General features: G+C 34.1%; 2 protein-coding genes across 4 annotated transcripts in view; one reads left to right on the forward strand and one right to left on the reverse strand.

Moving 5' to 3' along the window:
* Positions 1-10,051, reverse strand: part of LOC106101559 (dual specificity tyrosine-phosphorylation-regulated kinase 1A) — a 95,212-nt gene extending 85,161 nt beyond the window's left edge. Inside the window, exon 1 of one of the 3 annotated variants that reach the window (XM_013280811.1) lies at positions 8,994-10,051. In XM_013280811.1, coding sequence (XP_013136265.1) covers positions 8,994-9,057 — 64 coding nt within the window. In that variant the 5' untranslated portion in view covers positions 9,058-10,051. The remainder of the gene's footprint in view (positions 1-8,993) is intronic. The other 2 variants (XM_013280810.1, XM_013280813.1) reach the window with 2 other exon arrangements.
* A 624-nt stretch (positions 10,052-10,675) lies between these two features.
* LOC106101585 (nuclear RNA export factor 1) lies at positions 10,676-17,862 on the forward strand. The gene is made up of 10 exons (XM_013280867.1): positions 10,676-11,076; positions 11,251-11,844; positions 11,942-12,132; positions 12,718-12,827; positions 14,502-14,538; positions 14,911-15,158; positions 15,566-15,734; positions 16,290-16,454; positions 16,783-16,949; positions 17,151-17,862. The coding sequence occupies exons 1-10, from the start codon at positions 11,019-11,021 to the stop codon at positions 17,248-17,250; spliced, it is 1,839 nt and encodes a 612-aa protein (XP_013136321.1). The 5' UTR covers positions 10,676-11,018; the 3' UTR covers positions 17,251-17,862.
* Positions 17,863-19,140: the final 1,278 nt, after the last annotated feature.

Consider the following 19,140-nt stretch of genomic DNA (forward strand, 5'->3'; position numbering starts at 1 on the left):
CGAGGCCGCAGGACGGGTCCCAGGCAGGTTTAACGGCCGGCCGCCCGCCTGTCTGGCCGTTCACCCGAGGCCCGCGCGGGGGCCTCGGCGAGCGCGCGCGAAAACACCGCGCCGTTATCGCGTCCGACTGTCGATGACATGCGAATTTCTGTCTCATCATTGATCAAGACAACGTCTTACTTCAATTGCCGGTGATAAAGTTAGTTTAACCTATAAATAATAAAATACAGATTATAAATGCATACATGTTTGGGGAGCTTTCTACTCCACAGTCAAGTGAAATTACGACACCGTTTAGCGTTTGGCGCATTCTACCTATTTAGCGAAGCTTAAACAGCATGTTTACTCTCTCTAATAATCGCATACAAAGTCTTAGATGGTTGTAAATGCTAAAAGCAAATAGTAAAAAGGATTTTCCAATATTCAGATGTTTGTTATTATCGCGTAGTATGTGATTTATTAATCGTTTAGTGTTACCAAAGTTTTTCTCAAGAGATGACGAATGCGAATGTAGTACGAAATGTCCTAAGAGATAAGCATCGCGCTAACTAAATTTGCTATGACATTAATGTGACATTGCAGTTAATCTTATCACAACTGACGCAAAATACTATGAAATAATGTCTCATTGTTCCAATACCAAAAATATTAAATCTTTGGAATCTAAGGTACATCTGAATCATATGTCTGACAATATTTGTCACAATTTAAGGACATTTAACCTTTGTCAGATAAGTTACCAACTGTTTAGGGGTAAACTACATATCCTTTTTTTGAGTTACTGTTTACAATGCTTGTCATAATAATATTAGTTAAAAAATTATTAATGACTTTTTAAAGTACATTAATAAGACATATCTCTCACAAAAGATAATAAAACAAATGGTAATATAGCGTGGTGTTGTGTTTTGCTCTAGTTTGCGGAGGCGAGTGGTTGTGGCCGAGCAAAAACCGCCGGTCAACGACGTCGGGGCCCGCTGGGTATACCACCAAGGCTTTTTACCTTTAACATGTCCTCGAATCGTGTACTTCAATAAAAATATATTCAAGGCGGAAAATAACAAGAAAAAAATTAATGTCTTTGTTGTAGTCAGGTAAAGCCAACTATACAATACTTTTCTTATAAACATAATAATTTGAACACAGATCGGTTTTATAGATAAAGCTTATAAGAGGAGAGGAGAGTTTTATAATTATCGATATTTTTTTTGTTTAGACACTTATATATTGCTTTGCTTGCGCAAATGAAGAAAAGGATTGGCTCCTACAGCACAGGGTAATATAGTGCAGGAGCCACTGCGTTCGTGAAATGTATAATTTGAAGAGTGAAATAAAAATCATTTATCTTTTTTATTCATTTGTTTATAATATAGTCTACTTACGTACTAAAATGGACTCGCACGTGATTTTTTTTAATACAAAAGAACATGATTTAAAATTCTATTGTCTAAAATGTAACCAATTGAATATCAATCAAATTATATGTGATTGTATAATCTAAGCTTGGAAACATAATTATCAAGGTGTTATTTATAAATTAAATTATAAAAACAAATCGAATTTGTGTTATCACTAAAAGGTTTATTTGTTCAAAGTATCTAAATAACTTATCACTTCCCTGTTACATAAGGAAGTGAAGCGGAGCGTGTACAGAGCGGAGATAAGTTTAAACCGAGTTTGGAACGTGTAACCAACTTTGTTTTGTTAGATATATCAATTGAGTTCATATCTATTATTCCCGCTTCACTTCAGACGTACCCGCCCGCAGCGCTAGTATTGAAATCGAGGGAGTGCAATACTTGTGTTCTAAGCGTTCAGCTCTCACCCAATCAGTTTTAACGAGGGATTGACTAACGCTAAGAGTTGCAATTAGGTATTAAAGTTTACGCAATTCTTCCATTATCAAGGCAGGCGAACCGAGACGACGGCCGTTTTCTGATGTCCATTAGGCGACGGTTATTGTCCAAGCCGACACGTAACTCGAACCGAATTTCGAAACACAAAGGGCAACGAACACCCGAGGTGTGAAGGTCGCAAAAATACTAGCTGGCGTCGTGGTGAGATCGAAACGAAAACATTCGTCGGCGGTATACAAGTTTTGTTTGAAACATTCGTATGCCTCATCCTTTAGCCGATGAGGTTAAGCGATGTATTTTTGTTATCATGAAATACAAACTGGTATATTTTGAGTTGTAGTTAGTACAACTACAACTCAAAATATATATAGGGAGTGCGACAGAATAACATCTTCAAGTTTGTAACCTGGAAACAAATGGTACTTCATTTGCACATTGAGGTGTTTTTGAAAAATATTTACTCAACGTAGCCCTTCACTTTGCGTAACATTTTGCTATTTTCCATGTTGTGGGATAGTAGTATTTATATTTTCTTGTTCAAAATCCCAAAATTGTATCTTTTAAGGCGTTGCGTTAGCGCCACAACCGTTAATCAATGCTTTCAATACATTCAATTATTAAAATATAAAGCACAGCCACAGCGCAAAAACCTTAGCAGCCGGTCATCGACACCGAGGGGCACTTTAGGGCTGCCTCGTTACACCTCGCCAGTGGAGCGGCCGACAATAATGCTTACTGCCTTGTGTTTATTTTCCTTCGTGACAAGCGGAAATTACGAACCATATTAAAATCACAATAAAACACAATAATCGCTTCAATGAACTATTGTTGCGCAATACCAATGGCAGTAAGCGACTGATTTTATATAAAATCACACGAGTAATTACGACTTAGACGTTGTGATAATTTTTAGTATCTATAAAAGCGATTATTTGGCGTCAACGTTCTCACATAATAAAACATAAACTCGGATCATTATATCTAAAAATTACTATTTTCATATCATTACTTGAAGTTTTATAGCAGAGCGGAAGTAACATTTTTTATATTGCATACAATCAAAACCGATACAATCACTCGTCCGCATTCCACTAAAAAGTATCCCCGTGAAACTGACAGAAAGCACGTAATATGTAAGCGAGATTTCAAGCAATTAAAATGCAAATGGTCGCCGGCGCGCAATGAAACCTCGAGAACAGATACAATGGCTTCAGTCCGTCGACGGACCGCCGGAGAAATCTTAGCATTAGCATAGTGTACCTGAATGCCCACACAGGACACAATGCCCACCATGCCCACGTGGCCCACGCATTGTTCGCGACCAAACGACGAATTGTTATTGAACTTCGTTAGTCGTGCGTAATGAACAGTTGGAAAGAACCAATGAACCGATTTTACGAACTACTTAACACTACGTAGGTGTATAATAAAGATGACATGCCGTCAAATATCAGTGGACGTTATTGGTTAAGATAGTGAGAAATTATTTTAAAATGAAAATAGTTTTATTTTAATTGACAACCCGAGTTAAGTCTTGAAACTTCGGTGCGAAAACTCTAAAATGGAATGAAAGCAAGAAATATTTTTTAAATATCGAGTAACGGGAAAAATAAATAAACTTTAGTGCTTAGTTAACAACAACAACTAAACTTCAATTAAATGAGATAGCCTTCTAATATAAAACTACAAAGCGTGAAATAAGTTCTTAATTATAATAATTAATAGAAACATTAACAGTTAATTAAAATAAACGTATCACATCTTAAAGTTATCATAAAATTAAGCAGTTTGCAGTAAAAGATCTTTAAACTATCGACAAACGATACGAGTAATAAATCTTAACAATTTCACCGCTCGGGCGCATCGAGAGGGCAATGAATCATGATAAAAATTTGTCGTTCCGCATTCCAATGTTAAATTCATTCACGGGTCGAAACTGAGTTGTCTAGACTGTGTGTCGGAGAAAGGTGACCATTCACCGTCGCCGACCGCGCCGCTGTCGAGACGTGCTGTGCTCACTTCACTCGATACCGTTAAATTACTTGTTACCATGTGTTTCAGGGATGGATTCTCCTAAATGTAAACGATGTACACGCGGCGGCAATGATAAAAGCATTGTTATCCCTTACATCATTTGCCAAGGTTTATTTTCAGACTGCATATCTGGGTTAGTCAAAACTAGGTCGTGTACAAAAACGTATTGTTGAGTCTAGTTGACCTTTCTGGATTGAAAATGGCTGATGATATAAATCAATAATAACAATTAAAATGAGTATACAAAAATAAATTTGATTACTAATAGAAAATAGTTCATCCTGGTCACTATGACCTGATCTTAAGTGATTAGTTACGGGTAATGATTGCTATCCGTCTGCCTCAAAGTTACTGCAAGATCCAAACTATTGAATTGAAGACAACTTAAATACAAAATGTGTTCGCGGAAACGAAATTGAGAGAGCGATTTAACACCGAAGTAAACCGTTGTCGGTTACTTTCCAAAGAGCACGATAGCATCTACATGGCGGTCGGTGCACGAGCGTTTGGGCTTAATAGCAGCACACCGTGAGGCCAGCATCCGCATAGAGACAGCCAGCGCTAAATGAAAGTTGATCGCGCAAGCAAAAATACCAACACAACCACTCGCCGCACAAACACCAACCGCTGCAAATATCGCCGCTGCCGCAACCATAGTGTCGTCATGTTTTGTTTTTATCATTGCATGAAGGTAGTCGTAAAAAAAAGAAAACTTGAGATCATTTTACGAAATTACTCCGATTCATTCTCAAGTGTTTTAATTTACAAAGCAATATTTTCTAAATGTTAGTTTGAATTTCGCGTTTCAATATACTTTAAACAATATTTATGAAAAACAAAAACAAAGTTTTCAAAGAAAAGCTAATTTTACGAAACAAAAAAGATGCACTGAGAGATGTCACCTATTTCCTCGAAATCGGTCATTGGGAGCGGTTTATTTGTGTTATTTCGGAATATCCGACAAATAAAATGACCGCCAATTGAGTGCCAAAAGCGTGGGAAGTGAAAGAACTCGAGACAGGCACAATAAGACATTTATGACTTTATTATTATAATGACAAATGTTAGTTCTAAGGGATTCTCCCTTAACGATCTTTTCAAATATAATTTATTTTATATAAGGGTGCGTTAATAGATTCTATTCAAAGCCCGCATCTGCCTCGTGTAACCATCGTCAATCGTCATACTGTAAACAATGAACAAGGCACAACAAATGAAAGTTGTGATCACTATAATTATATTTCAATGGAATATTGTCGGGTCGAGACTATGGCGTGGGAGTGTTGTTATCTTATAAAAGCATCGATGCAAGTACCCATCTGCGGGGGTGGACGAGGAATTAGGTTAAAGGTTGGGGAGGTCGAAGTCGCGCATTAAGCAGTTTTGGGGTCGAGGCTACATGAAGCGATCATAATTCGTCCCGAAATAAACTCCAAATTATGTCGTAAAACAATCTTTGCTTTCCGGTTGAGTAACCGGCATGTGAAACTGCCGTCATTGATTCTTTCGGTATTTCTTTTTTTTTTTTTAGGAATTTAAGCATCAACATATTGTAATACGTAAAATTTTAAACAAAACATCGTATTGACGTCGCAGAGAATATTTAGTTTATATCATGGTGTTAGCTTTTAAACTATTTTTATGTAGTCTATTTTCTTAAAAGTTATTTAGTCTATGCTATAAATCTATACCATTTATATTTTATTGAAAAAAATAATGTAAACTTTGTAATCCAACGCATTATTTAAATATTTATTTCATAATTTTAAAATGTAAGAATTATATTTGTTATTTTAATAATCGGACAGTAATCAGATGTCAGAGACAAAAGTGTTGTATTAAACTCGGCTACACGTCAGCTATATTGTTAGTGGCGAACAGGGGATGGTGGATACATGGGAAAACGGTGTTATAGGCAAGGTTATTCTATACAAATTGGAATAAAACATAAGAGCTAAAGAACACTTTATTTTACTAAAGCGTAATATGGCTGTGACGCCCATAATAGGTACGTATATTGATGCAAATCATAGTACAACCGTAAAATCGATCAATCAAACCTAACGGAACCGCAACTAAACTCCAGTCAAATGCCAGTTGAAAATCAGGTCAAAGGGATGTAGGGCGCCGCGTTCCCCGCAGGACGAGGGGGGCGTGCATCCAATAATATACACCTACAGGATATACTCTTGCAATTGTGTACACGGCGTGTAAAGGAGTTGATAGGACGGAAAATTGTATTGTGGCCAATGAGTCAAGGGTCCATGTAACTCGATGCATTCGTGCTTTTATTGGAACGTTACACGTCGGCTACATCAAACGTTGGCCAGTTTGATGCACATACGTCACTAGTATTATTAAATAAACGTGCTGTCGCCCGCAAACTTCGTTAGCGCAAATTTTGGACCACCCGTTACGCAATTTTGACAGCGCGAAATTAAAAAAAGCCTATAATATGCCCGTCTATGTCTACCCTTCAGTGAACATCCGATCGAAATTGGCTCAGCCGTTTCAGAGATTACCTGAAACTAACGCGGCTTGCCGACAGATAAAAAAAATTAAATGCAATATTCGTTATCAGCAACGCAAATACATCATCTTCCCGAAATTTGCAATTTTTCTTTTGATATTACAAAAAGACACTCCAATTTTATTATATGTATAGATAGACAGGGATAGATAGATAACTCATGTTATAAGTTATTTTAGTTTTCTTTTTTATAATTTAATTGTTTGGTGAAAAAATTAAGGATGAGTTAGGCTCTCCCTACTAAAACCTTGTAATATAAGGATGACACCTTTAGAAACATTGTTTTTCTTGGTTGAACAATTCTGAATATTTCTCTTACAAATTAACTTCTAGACACCAACATACATAGTGCCATTTGAATATCACTACAGACATCATTGAAAGCAGCTAATTCAGGCTCCAGCTACCAGTTAAGTTACTTATGTATATTAAGACATGACCAACTGTAATACATCCATTTTGTACACAATTGTAGTACAAACAAAGAGCTTGTATTAGTTCCATAATTTGTAATAGACAGTCCCAGAAAACACTTAGGGTGAGTTGCACCATATCGCCGGTTACCGTTAAAGTTAAAATTATTTGTAACAGTAATATTTGGAATAACCTTAAAATTAACTAAGGATGAGTTACATTAACTAACTATAAACCTTAACCAGCACATTCCCGATGGTTACGTCTTCGGAAGTTCATGATATTCGCTACACCAGTTTTGCGCTGGTCAAAATGACGTCATATTTGACACTAATCATAACCGCCCGATTTTGGGCGGTTATAGTTAGCGTTACGGTTAGTGTCAGTTCGGTAGTGTCAACTGTCACAAGCTCTTATCTTCAAAAGCACAAATAATGGAAAAAGTAATGGAAAACGAAAATCTCTACTATTATCCTATACGTAATCCAGAAGAATAAAGTCTTGCGTGCTCGGAAATAATGGATTTCCAAGATGGAACTCGAAATTTGGCCAAACATTCAGTTTGGACAAATTTCGAGTGTCTAAGGCCATAGCAACAGCGCTTGTCCCTTTTCTCTTATTTAAAAAAATGTCCTCCATAAAAGGACAATTTATAATATGCATTGACAGGACAATTTATAATATGGAAAATAAATAAGATGCATTTATATTTGTATAATTTTATTGCTTCATTTTTGCTACATATTTGAGTAGTAAAGTAAATACAGTTTCAATAATGGCCCAAACTAGTTTATTTTCACAAGAGTTTGCCATTTTCTCCATCTTCGTGGGCAAAAAGTTTATTTCACTATAAAATACCATGTGTATGATACATAAATATAATCGGCGAAACATGAATTTCCAAACATTTTAATTTACGTAAATGTCATTCTTGACACCAACTTGACACTTTAGTGACATTCAGGTTTAAATGTTTCCATTGTAAAAACGAAAAACACATAAAACCGCTGTGAGAATATGTTTTTGCACTTGTAACCCTATTAACTAAAACTATAACTTTTACGATAACCGGCGATTTGATGCAACTCACCCTTAAACCTATTCAATTAAGATGTCCGATCTCCATGTAGAATTATTTTAAATAATGAGCAGAATTTTTAATAATTATTTACATTGAAGAAAATAGTAATTCTGTATTACGATTCATGTCATCAGTAAATGTCATATAAAACATTTAAAATGCATGCAATAATAATGAATATTATTTGCATTATTAATTCTTTCCATTCATTATTAAAACATTGTGTTTCGCAACATTATTTATAAAACATAAACATTATGTTTCCATCTGAAAGATGAAGCTTGGTATTATTAAATTGATTACTAGCTGTTGCTCGCGATTTCGCGCGCGTTTATTTAAAAAATAATAAAAAACATAGCCTATGTTACTCACAGGTTCTCACACCTTTCTAATGGTTACAGAATTTTGAAAATAAATTTTAAAAATAGTTAAAGAATTTTTAAATCGGCTCAGTAGTTTTTTAAGTTATTTCATTCAATACATATAAAAATATAAATCTTTCCTCTTTATAATATTAGTATAGATAATATAAAGAAGAGATATTCCTCTTATTATTTACTTACAATACTTAAGATTAAAAGACTCAAAAGCAGAGCATTTAGCTAAAACAAAATACATACCTTACTGTAAATTCTAAGTATTAATTTTTAAATAAATATGATATAATTACAAGAGGGTACAACACATAAAGTTGTATTAGGTGGATAGTAAATGTTGTACAACCCTTTTTAACTTGTGCTGTTATCTCACTATTTTCAATAAATTTAAACATTTCTTGTATTTCATACTGTTTAGTTTTATTAAAATTAGTAAATAACAAATTAGGGAAAAATTCCAAGTATGACCAAAATTTAAAAAAAAAATTCAAGGGTAGTTTAAATAAATTTACACTACAGTGATAAAAACACATGTAAATCTAATTTTTGTAAATGTAAACCTCATTTTTCTGTAATAAATCATGAGTGTGTTTTTTTTTATCCAAGATTTAAATAATAATATTAAAATATTAAAAAACCAGTTACTGCTCCTAATTGTCAGTGTTTGCAAATTGTGGGTGTTAAAAGTAAATTTTTCTTACATTTGTTTTTGGCATTCTCATCCATGAGCATGTTAAAGTGGTGATGGCGGTTCCACGCTGCCATTTTGCCTTCGTGAGGAGCCCCAAGAAGCACCAGGGCCGCCCCGGCGGGCCCAACTCCGTCTAGGGGCTCCAGTGTCCTCAGCACCCTTCAACTTTGTCACACACTCATAACCCGAAACGCATAGCTAGCACACGATTCACTGTTTTAAATCGCCGTCGCCCCGGACGGCGGTGTCATCGGCGCCGTCGCGCGCCACACATGCCTTTGCACTTCCTCCACGCACTTGGGATGCACTCGCGGGTAAATAAGCACGATCAACAAGCCGCCCGGTGAATCACCTCCGACGCACGACGCACGCCGCACTGCAGAGTGCAACCGGACTACGCGCGCCCACCGACCACTGACACCCAAACACTCGGCCCGCGTCACGTGTGCCGTGCGCTTCCACAGCGCTCGCACCACCAACAAACACTAGCCTTCGCGCACGAAAACAATTTTGCACACCCGTACGAAAAAACTTATTTCGGTTAATGAAAATTTATAAATGCAACAGAATGGAACGCGCCGTGAGGGAGCAAGACAGACGACGCGATTTCCCTTCTTCGATCCGATTCGATCCTCACGGCTTAGAAACGAACTCGCGAGCCGCGAACAAAATAATAACAAATGTGCATGAGATGCTTGCTCTATTATGTGCACGTGGGTTGCGTCACAGAACCGATGTGATGGGTATTCACCTCGGTAGACAAGAACAAATGTTTCCAAAAATTGCGACGGATTCACCGAATACAGATTACAACTGTGGCAAGCTTTTGAACGGTTTCAAAATTTGATGAAATACGAACTACACCATTATTCACACGAGTATCAAAAGTGGTAGCTTAATATAAAGCTACACTTAAATAATTACAGAGTCATAAACTACACTATTTGTAAACAAAACACAGCCTGTAATACATTCAGAAAAATAGTAGTTTGGAACAGAAATCGCGAACGCGTTGATCAAGCGCGACAAGTAGGACAAAACATGGCAGACTCGATGAAAAGCACACGAACTTTGTCTGTGGTCGTTTTATTTTTAAACTTTATGGTTTCCACTACGTTCCATTTTAAGAAGCTTTTTTCTTTTGTTGAAACTGACAAAATAATCATTTTTGAGTAAATAAACAATTTAATGATTCCTGATTCTTGTTCTTGTTAAAACAAAAACAATCGATATCAAAAAGAAAATTAAAAAAAAAGATTAACTTATACCATAGAGAAACGCATTGATTCATTCCAAAATAAATGAAAAGCATATTATTGTACGCCAGTATAATTTTAAGGTTTTACTCAAGTTTTATCTATAAAAACACTTTTGTTTTTCATTTAGTAGGCCGAGTATTTACTGAACATGGTTTACAATTGAAAGATAATGCACCTATCACCATCATCAACGCGTGAATGGTGTGCATATGGATATGGATTGATGTACAAAAACTATGAATCAAGGTAACAAGCTCCAATTTTCTATATAGACAAGCAATTTTAAAAGCAGAGCTTTTTGAACATCCTCAGAACACCATAACCATAACGATTAGAGGCTTTAAGAATGCATAGAGAACAAACATATTCATCCACTAATCATTTTGAGAAGTTAATGTAAGTGAGTAAGCTAGTGAAACAGCTTCGACTAATTTCGAATTGTCTGATTTAAAGTTTTATTTTAAGCATAGTTTAATCCTATCTGATAATTGATTCAAGGATTTCATCTGTGGTGCTACCGCCAAAGACAAAATCATCATTTAATTGACACTTTGTTTTTTCGCTTGCTTATTCTTTGATAGGGATTGGAAGCAGCCATCTTTGTCTTGTTGTTTTTCTATTCTAAAGTTGCTTTGTGATTTATTGAAATTGAATTTAAGGACTCATTGCACTATTACCAGTATTGTAATCCAAAACATTTTAATAGAAATTAAAGGCAGAACCATATTAATCGCCTTAAAAGTGATATTCAATAGCAATAGTAATTAAATCTAAACATGCCAAAACGTGGTGGAGCACGTATAAAAAATTGGAAAACTGATAATGACCATTTCGGTAAGTGAGCACTATTTTCATATTTAACCCTTAATTCGGTAGTGTCGAGTGGGATAAAGTTCTACTGAACTAGTTCAGAGACAAAATACGTGAGATTTTGATATTAGTGTGTTGATAACATATAGTATTTTTGCTACAACAATTATAATTCTTATGCAAGATTATCTCTTATAGAACACGATGATCGTTCACATAATCCGCGACGAGTAAGCTTCAAGCCAGGTACTAACAAAGGCAAGAATAAATTTACCCACTGGAACAAAAATGCTAAATTATTGCTTGATGATGATGTTGATATGGGTATGTCTGGAGGGTTGTCTGGAGGGCCTAGAAAACCATTTAGAGGACGCGGAGGACGGCTTGGATCTCCAGCGCCAAGACCTGGACATGCTGGCAAGCGGTTTACGCCAGGCATGCTACCATGGTATCAAATAGTAATTCCATACGGAGCAAAACATGAGAAAGAAGTTTTGTTACGTGCTTTACTCAATCATGTATCGCCAGATATTTTCAATCCACATTATTATAGAATTAATGGCAATGCTGCCATTTTCTATGTGGATGATGTTAAATCTGCTGAGAGTTTGTTTAAAGCAGATAAAAAGATCTTAATGCCAGATGGGTTTAAACTTGTGGTGATTGTGAGAAATGCAGTTCCGAGTGTTAATATTGATGCCAATATGAAGGAGAAAATGAAGTTAGTTATGGCTAAAAGATACAATCCAGCTACAAAAGCTTTGGATATGACAAAGTTTCATTCCGATCCTGGTAAGTTCATTAGTCTGCTTTATTTTTAGTTTGTTGACATTTTAATAGTTTAGTTTGGTATACAATTTCTCACATTTTCATCAATTTATTTTTCCAGATTTATCGGAGATCTTCTGTGGTCTATTTCGGCCTGTCATAATGCTTTCTGCAATTGATATCATAGCAGAGAACATCCCGGACATTGAAGCCTTGAACCTAAATGATAACAAACTACATGGACTTGACCATCTCAAGATTATGGCAACAAAATTGAAGAACTTGAAGATTTTATATTTAGCCGATAATAGGGTATGATCTTATTTCTGATGCAATTTCTTCTTTTTGAAAAGAGAACACTGAAGACCCTCAATAATTATGAACATTTTTTGAAATCAGTCCTTCTAATGAAAATAATTCGTCTTATGAAGTCTATTATGATAGTTTTCATATATCTTGATGGCTTTTAACTTCATGTAACATGCTGCACAGAACAATTACAGTTGTACCATGATGCGAAGTGATGGCAAATTGCTATATACCAATAGCCTTGGGTCGTCTAGATTATTGAAAACTGTAATAGTTGAAACTATTCATTTGTTAAGTTAAGATGTGCATGTTTCAGTTATTCTATTATCCTACCACCTTTTATCATCTATCCATCTGATATTGTAAAGAGAATGATTTGAATTTTTGTATGTATTAAATAACTCAAAAACTACTGGACCAATTTAATTTTTTTTGCCATTAAGTAGCTAAGACATCATGGAGTATAGGTAATGTTTTTATCTATTTTTTATGTCAAAGTCGGGGGAACAGCTAGTATTCTACAGTTTAAGTTCCACTTTACTTTCATTCTGATGTATTAGTAATTGTGTATCAAATGATAATTTGCAGATACCCATTGTTGGATCACTGGAGTCTTTAAGAAGCCTACCACTGGTGGAATTGATGTTAAAAGGCAACCCGTTGCAGAACAGGTTTAGTGATCATGATGATTATGTCAGGTAATATTTGATTGATTTAAATACCATTTGTTTGAAGTTCCAAGAGTTGGAAGCCTTGGATTTACTTTTTAAGGTATTTGGTTATTGAACTCTAGTGAGATAACTTGGATCTACCTTGTAAAAATTGATGAGGAATTTTCTGTATTTGATTATTGTGATGTTGGAAATGCTCAGGCTGGTAAATGATGAAATTTGAAAATTAACATTTTTGATGGCAATTTTTTATTCTGAAAATTATCATTTTTGCAAGAAATGATTCTATATATTTAAATAATTATTTGAGGGAAAAGACAACCATAACACTTTTATAATAGCATTGTACAGAAATCTAGAAGGTAGTAATTTTTTGTACTAGCTTTTGCTTGTGAATTGAAAATGTCACTCAGTGATGTTTTTTATTATTTAGCTTCCTAAGGGTAAAATTTTGAAACCACTCTAGAAGTTTTAAATACAAATCTTTCTATGTAATGTTTAAAAGAGTGCAATAGTTATTTGAAAAAAAAAATATGATTGAATTATTCATTAATTTTAGAACTATGTATCATTTGATTATGTAAATGGTGTTTATTTACATTTCACCTATTATGTACATTTTATAAATTATATTTTGTATTACCTTGTCTATGTACCGCTTAATTATTAGTAATTTGTTATTTTAATTAACATCTGAAATAGAACCTTTTAAATTGTAACATGTAGACAGTTAAGTTGAATACAAGAAAACTCCACAATAAAATAACCAATAATAATTTTACCTTCCCTCAAATGTTTACCCCTATGGACCCTTCTAATGGAATTATATCACGTTGGAATTAATATCTTATTTTAGTGAAGGGAGTGAAATTGATATGAAAATAATACAAACATGTCTTTTCATTTATTATATTATACAATTTTATAACTAAAAGCCCCACAGACTACAAATGCTTAATTGGGTAATCAGTATGAGCTTGTATGGAAGTGTTTACGCCTAGTTCTTTTGATAAGAATTTGGTTTGACAGTACAACCCAACTAAACTATTGCCCAATTAAAAGTTTATAGTCTGGGATCCCTTAAATTATTCAAAACTGACAAAACAATTTGAATTAGTTCCAACTTTGACTTTAATCATAATAATCCATGCTTGCTTCTTTAATAATTATGTACAGATCCTGTTATGATTAATGACTTTTTAAATACACTAGAATTTTCAAGTTTGTGCTTTGGTAATCTGAGTAGTGTTAAAAAGTGAGTCAATAACAAATAACAATGTGCATTAACCCATATGATATAAACAGAACACTTAGATTGTGCGCACATCTTAGACTAAACTATCACACAATTTTTACTTTCCATTTGATTGTTTTAAACTTATATGGAGGTGCACATACTACTCGATTGGTTGTGCAACTAAATAGTTGAATTGGCTGTGAAACAATCTACAAGCTCACAGCCATTGTGCGATAGTTTTGGCAAAGTTGTACGCCCACTCTTATTTTTAATTTTCATCTTAGTTAAACTTTTTTTAAGGGAGTTAGGTCAGTCATTGCACATTTTTATTTGAAACTATACTCAATTTTTTATCGAATAGATTGCTTAGCACATTACTGAAGCGTTTGTATTGAGATATCTAGTGTATAGTAAAGTTAAGTGTTTCAGAGATCACTTTCACCTTTGCCTTGTTGTTTGTCCAGCACCGTGCGGAAGAAGTTCCCCAAGCTTGTACGGCTGGTGAGTATATTACAATCAATATCTTCCAAATGAAAGCCTATTTAGATTACAAAATGGTTATAGCAGAGGTTCCCAAACTCTTTTCATGTAAAGGTTCATCATTTTCAAAATTGATTGATATCCAATTTGGTTACCAGCGATTGTGGACCTCTGCTCTCTGTCCTATAGACTCCGAGAGTTTCTGTTGTAAAGAAACACTTCTTTCACATTAATTGCCTGTTCATTAAGCAGCCATCTTGGCTTGTATTTTCCATAATTACAAGCTTTTATTTGGAAAATTAAATTTTCTCAACTGTTGACAGGAAATATTTAGTTTTTGCATGTTTACTGATAGTTTTTTTGAGCGTTGTTGCTACACAATCTATTCGCCAGGACGGTGTGGATTTGCCGCCAGCTATCGGTTTCGACGTATCAGAAGATGTAGCTCTACCAGCTCAACAACAGTCATTCCTCATCGAGCCGGCAGCACAGGACTTTGTTAGGCAGTTCCTAGCTCAGTATTTTGCAGTCTATGATTCCGAATCTAGACAATCCTTAATGGATGCATATCATGAAAATGCAACAATGTCTATGACGTCGACATACCTTACACATGATACAAGAAACTCTCCGGCCACTAAGTAAGTAAAACCACAACTTATAACCTTAAAAAAATGTTGAAATCTTTTCTCTATATTTTTAAATAACACAATATAACCTCAATTAAGACAATTTTTTTATAGAATAACTAAAAATGTATCCATGGACATCCATGTATGGCATATTATCCTATATTTACTTATTACAGCTGTTGGATTAAATTAAAAAATAACTCAATATCTTTTCTTTACTATTCATTTTGTGAGTTAATTATTGAGTGCCTTTATTTAAACTTTTACAATTAAAAATAAATTATTAAGATTAGTATGTATTCTTCTAGACTGGTTATATCTTTACCACATTTCAGTCTGTTAAGCAATTTTGAAAATCCCTATTATGAAACCCATTCATCCAAATATTCGCATTTATAATGTTGCTATAATCGTAGGTTACAACAGTATATGCCAAACAGTCGGAACATCTTGAGGATCACAGATAGGGAGTCGAGACGTAGATATCTTCGTACAGGCAAGCTGCAGGTGGTCGCCTTCCTCTCCGACCTGCCGAAAACAACACATGATCTCATGGGATTCGCTGTCGACGTACTTATTTATACTGTAAGCTATTTTTTTATTGTTATCTAGCGTTTATAGTATATTACATACAAATTTCTTTAAGATGCTTTTTTCTGTACATCCTCTTCATCAATTAGAAGTAGGCAGTGTAATTGTAAATGACCATGTACTTTCAGTGCCCATTAGCTTGTTGGTCACTTAATATAAAATATATTTCAATGCTAGCTGCCGCTCCCAGAGTTGTTTAATGGTTTATTTCTGTGTTGATTTAATGTACTCCTTAGTGACCAATTAACAAAACTAATTTGTAAATTTAAGTCTGTAAATTCTTACTTATATAAGATATAAGCTGTTGCTTGCGACTTTCTCCACATCAAATAAAAAAACAAAACATATGTTGATAATATAGTTTTTTAAAGGTGAAAGAATTTTTAAAATCGGGCCAGTAGTTTTTGACTTATTTCAACACAAACGAAAATGCAATTCTTTCCTCTTTAATTTTTAATTTACAAACGTGGAACCCTTTAATAAATTACAAGTGTAAAGGTTTAAATTTTATAGTACACATTTACACATAGAATTTTAATTCCTTTGCAGCCTACATTGATAATGGTGTCGATGAATGGTGTTTTCAAAGAGACGTCAACGCAGGGTAATACTAGTCGGTCTTTCCACCGCACGTTTATGATAGTGCCTAATAGCTGTGGCGGTTTCTGTATCATTAATGATATGGTCTTCATCACCAATACCACTAAGGAACAGGTAATATTTTAATAATACCTTTTTTTGTTTTTAAAATAGAGTACATGAACTGTCGCCATGTTGGAGAGAGGTCTCAAATGGAAAAGAAAATTAAGTTTTAATTTTTTTTATTAAAGTACCATTTATATTTGAAATCAAACTACAACAATTTTACTACATATCGAACAAAAATAATATGAAAGACAACCAGGAGATTACCATCCTCCCTTTTGGAAATCAGTGAAAAAATATGTTAACACTCATTTTTCAAACGCTTTCCTACAAATTGTTGACAAATCAAGTTCTTTGATACTTAAAATTCTATGTAAACAAATTAATTTCTTTATAGGAAGATAAACTGTTCCAATCCGGTGTGCCCGCCCCCGCCCCCGCCCCTGCGCCCGTGGCCGCCGCCCCCGCCCCCGCGCCCGCCCCCGCGGTCCACAACGAGCACCACAAGATGCTGCTCGCCGCGCTCAGCCAGCAGACCGGCATGAACGAATACTGGAGTATGAAGTAAGTACTGTATTTAAACTGAGTAAAAAATCTTGTATGGTTTGCTTAACTATGTTCGATACCAAATTGAAAGGGAATTTAATTTAACTAAAACAAGCTTTAATTACAATTATTCAGATTTGACAGTAAAAAAATAATTTGACGAAACATCGATAATTTTTTTTTCAGTATGAGAGATTTTAAATATGTATTTTTTTCTAGCTGCCTTCAAGAGACGGGTTGGGATCTCCAAAAGGCGATGTTTATCTTCAATAAACTTCAATCTGAGGGTAAAATACCTCATGAAGCATTTGTTAAGTGAATGTGAACAGATTCATATTGTTGTGTACACGTTTAGTATAAGAGATACGAGATTTCATCGTTCGTCAGAACTACGTATTGTTGTGAACTTTAATAATGAAGCCCGAAGACATCGAATACATTTAGATTTAAATCTAATCAGAACTAAAAGAAAAATCTCAAAACTGTAAAATTTAAATTGTTTGTTTTTAATGTTCTTTCAATGTAAATTAAAAGCAACATTTTATAGCTCCGCAAAATGCAATATGACGTTTAAATACTTGAAAATTTTCACGATGCTCTAAAATGTTGCTTTTAACAATTTTGTTAAAAATATCAGATTTAAAGTTAACTCTTGATGTTGTATTATAAAACGATTCATATTTCTGTAATTGACTACAATGTCATAAACAAAAAAAAATTAATGCAACATTTTATTACTTTTGAGAGTTGGAAAATGCTTTTTAATAATTGAAAATTGTAAAAATGTTGCATTTAAACATTATTGATAAACTTAATATCGAATTTAACTGTTTATGTTAATTGTAACAAACTTTCCCTATAACTGTGTTATCTTAGTGATAATTAGTTATTTTCAAATTTAATTACTATATAGTCATATTTTTCAATTATTTTATATTTTTTCTGAAATAATTATAAGCATATTGTTTATTTTGTCTTCAAAAAATTCTGTTTTATGCAGCAAAAAAAATGTGTATGTGTAAAAAAAACAAGTGTGACGATATTTTTTTATTACATTTCGTTGTCAAATAGAGATATTTCAATTTTTTTATGTTATTTTCATTGTTTTTCTTTGAATGTAGAAATGCACAACTAATCTGTGCTTTTCGAAAGATGATTGAATTAAATAAAATTATTGTGATATTGTTAGATTACATGATGTATAATTTTTTGACAGTCGCTGTCTTTTCGATTGTAATTTTTTTTTAAATGTAATTATGTCAAATATCTTTTAGATACTACAATTACTTATTAGATACAATTGTACAATAAAAAAAGCTGCATAGTGTAAAAAAAAATTATGTATATATTAGGTTATACTGGGGTTTTTGGGGATCGCAGTTTGTATGGTGTTATGGTTGTTGATGAACTGAGGTGTAACGCGGTCGAAACACGGTATTATACCGCTTGTTGTTTCCATGCGAGTGTTAGGGGTGTAAAACACCCCGTAGCGGCGGAACCCCTAGGTGGGCTAGCTGCTAAGGTTTATATCACCCATGGACGAGCGCAAACCACTAAAACCAAAACCATTCACCATTATTGGATTTCCACCTGCCTTATGAGGGTTGATAGGGTCAGAAACTAAGCAGTAATTTTAAGATTTATCGTAATATTTGAAAATAAAATGTCTGCAGCATTTTTTTGTTTATTTTTCTTACCTTTTTTTATCAAATCAAATCATTTATTACATTTTTATAAAAAAAATAAAACATGTACCATAGAATCACAATAGTAAGTCACCACTTAAAAAATCATCCACACTATAAACTCTTCCAAGAAGTAGATAAAAAAGCTGTCCTCATCATCATCATCGTCATCATCTCCTTATCCTACTCCCGTAGGGTCGGCGCGTCAGGTTTCTGTCCTTCACAAAAAAAAGCTGTCCTATTTTTTTAATTTCTACAGTTTTAAATTATTAAATAACTTGTAAATTTGTATACACATAAACAGCTACTAGTATACTTAGCAAGTCTGGGTTTATTTTGCAGCACTAGTCTGAACAGGTCGCGCCCGTTACGAACTGTAAATAATTCTTGATGATTTTAAATGGTCTTTGATTGTTTAAGGGATGTGGTGTCTGTTTTTATTTTTACAAAAATGTTGGTTTGATCTCCAGAGATTAATAGACGTTTAAGTGTCACTTAAATTCAATTATGCTTTATATTTAGAT

The sequence above is a fragment of the Papilio polytes genome, unplaced genomic scaffold (assembly GCF_000836215.1).
Source record: "Papilio polytes unplaced genomic scaffold, Ppol_1.0 DF823980.1, whole genome shotgun sequence".
Classification (NCBI taxonomy): Eukaryota; Metazoa; Arthropoda; class Insecta; order Lepidoptera; family Papilionidae; genus Papilio; species Papilio polytes.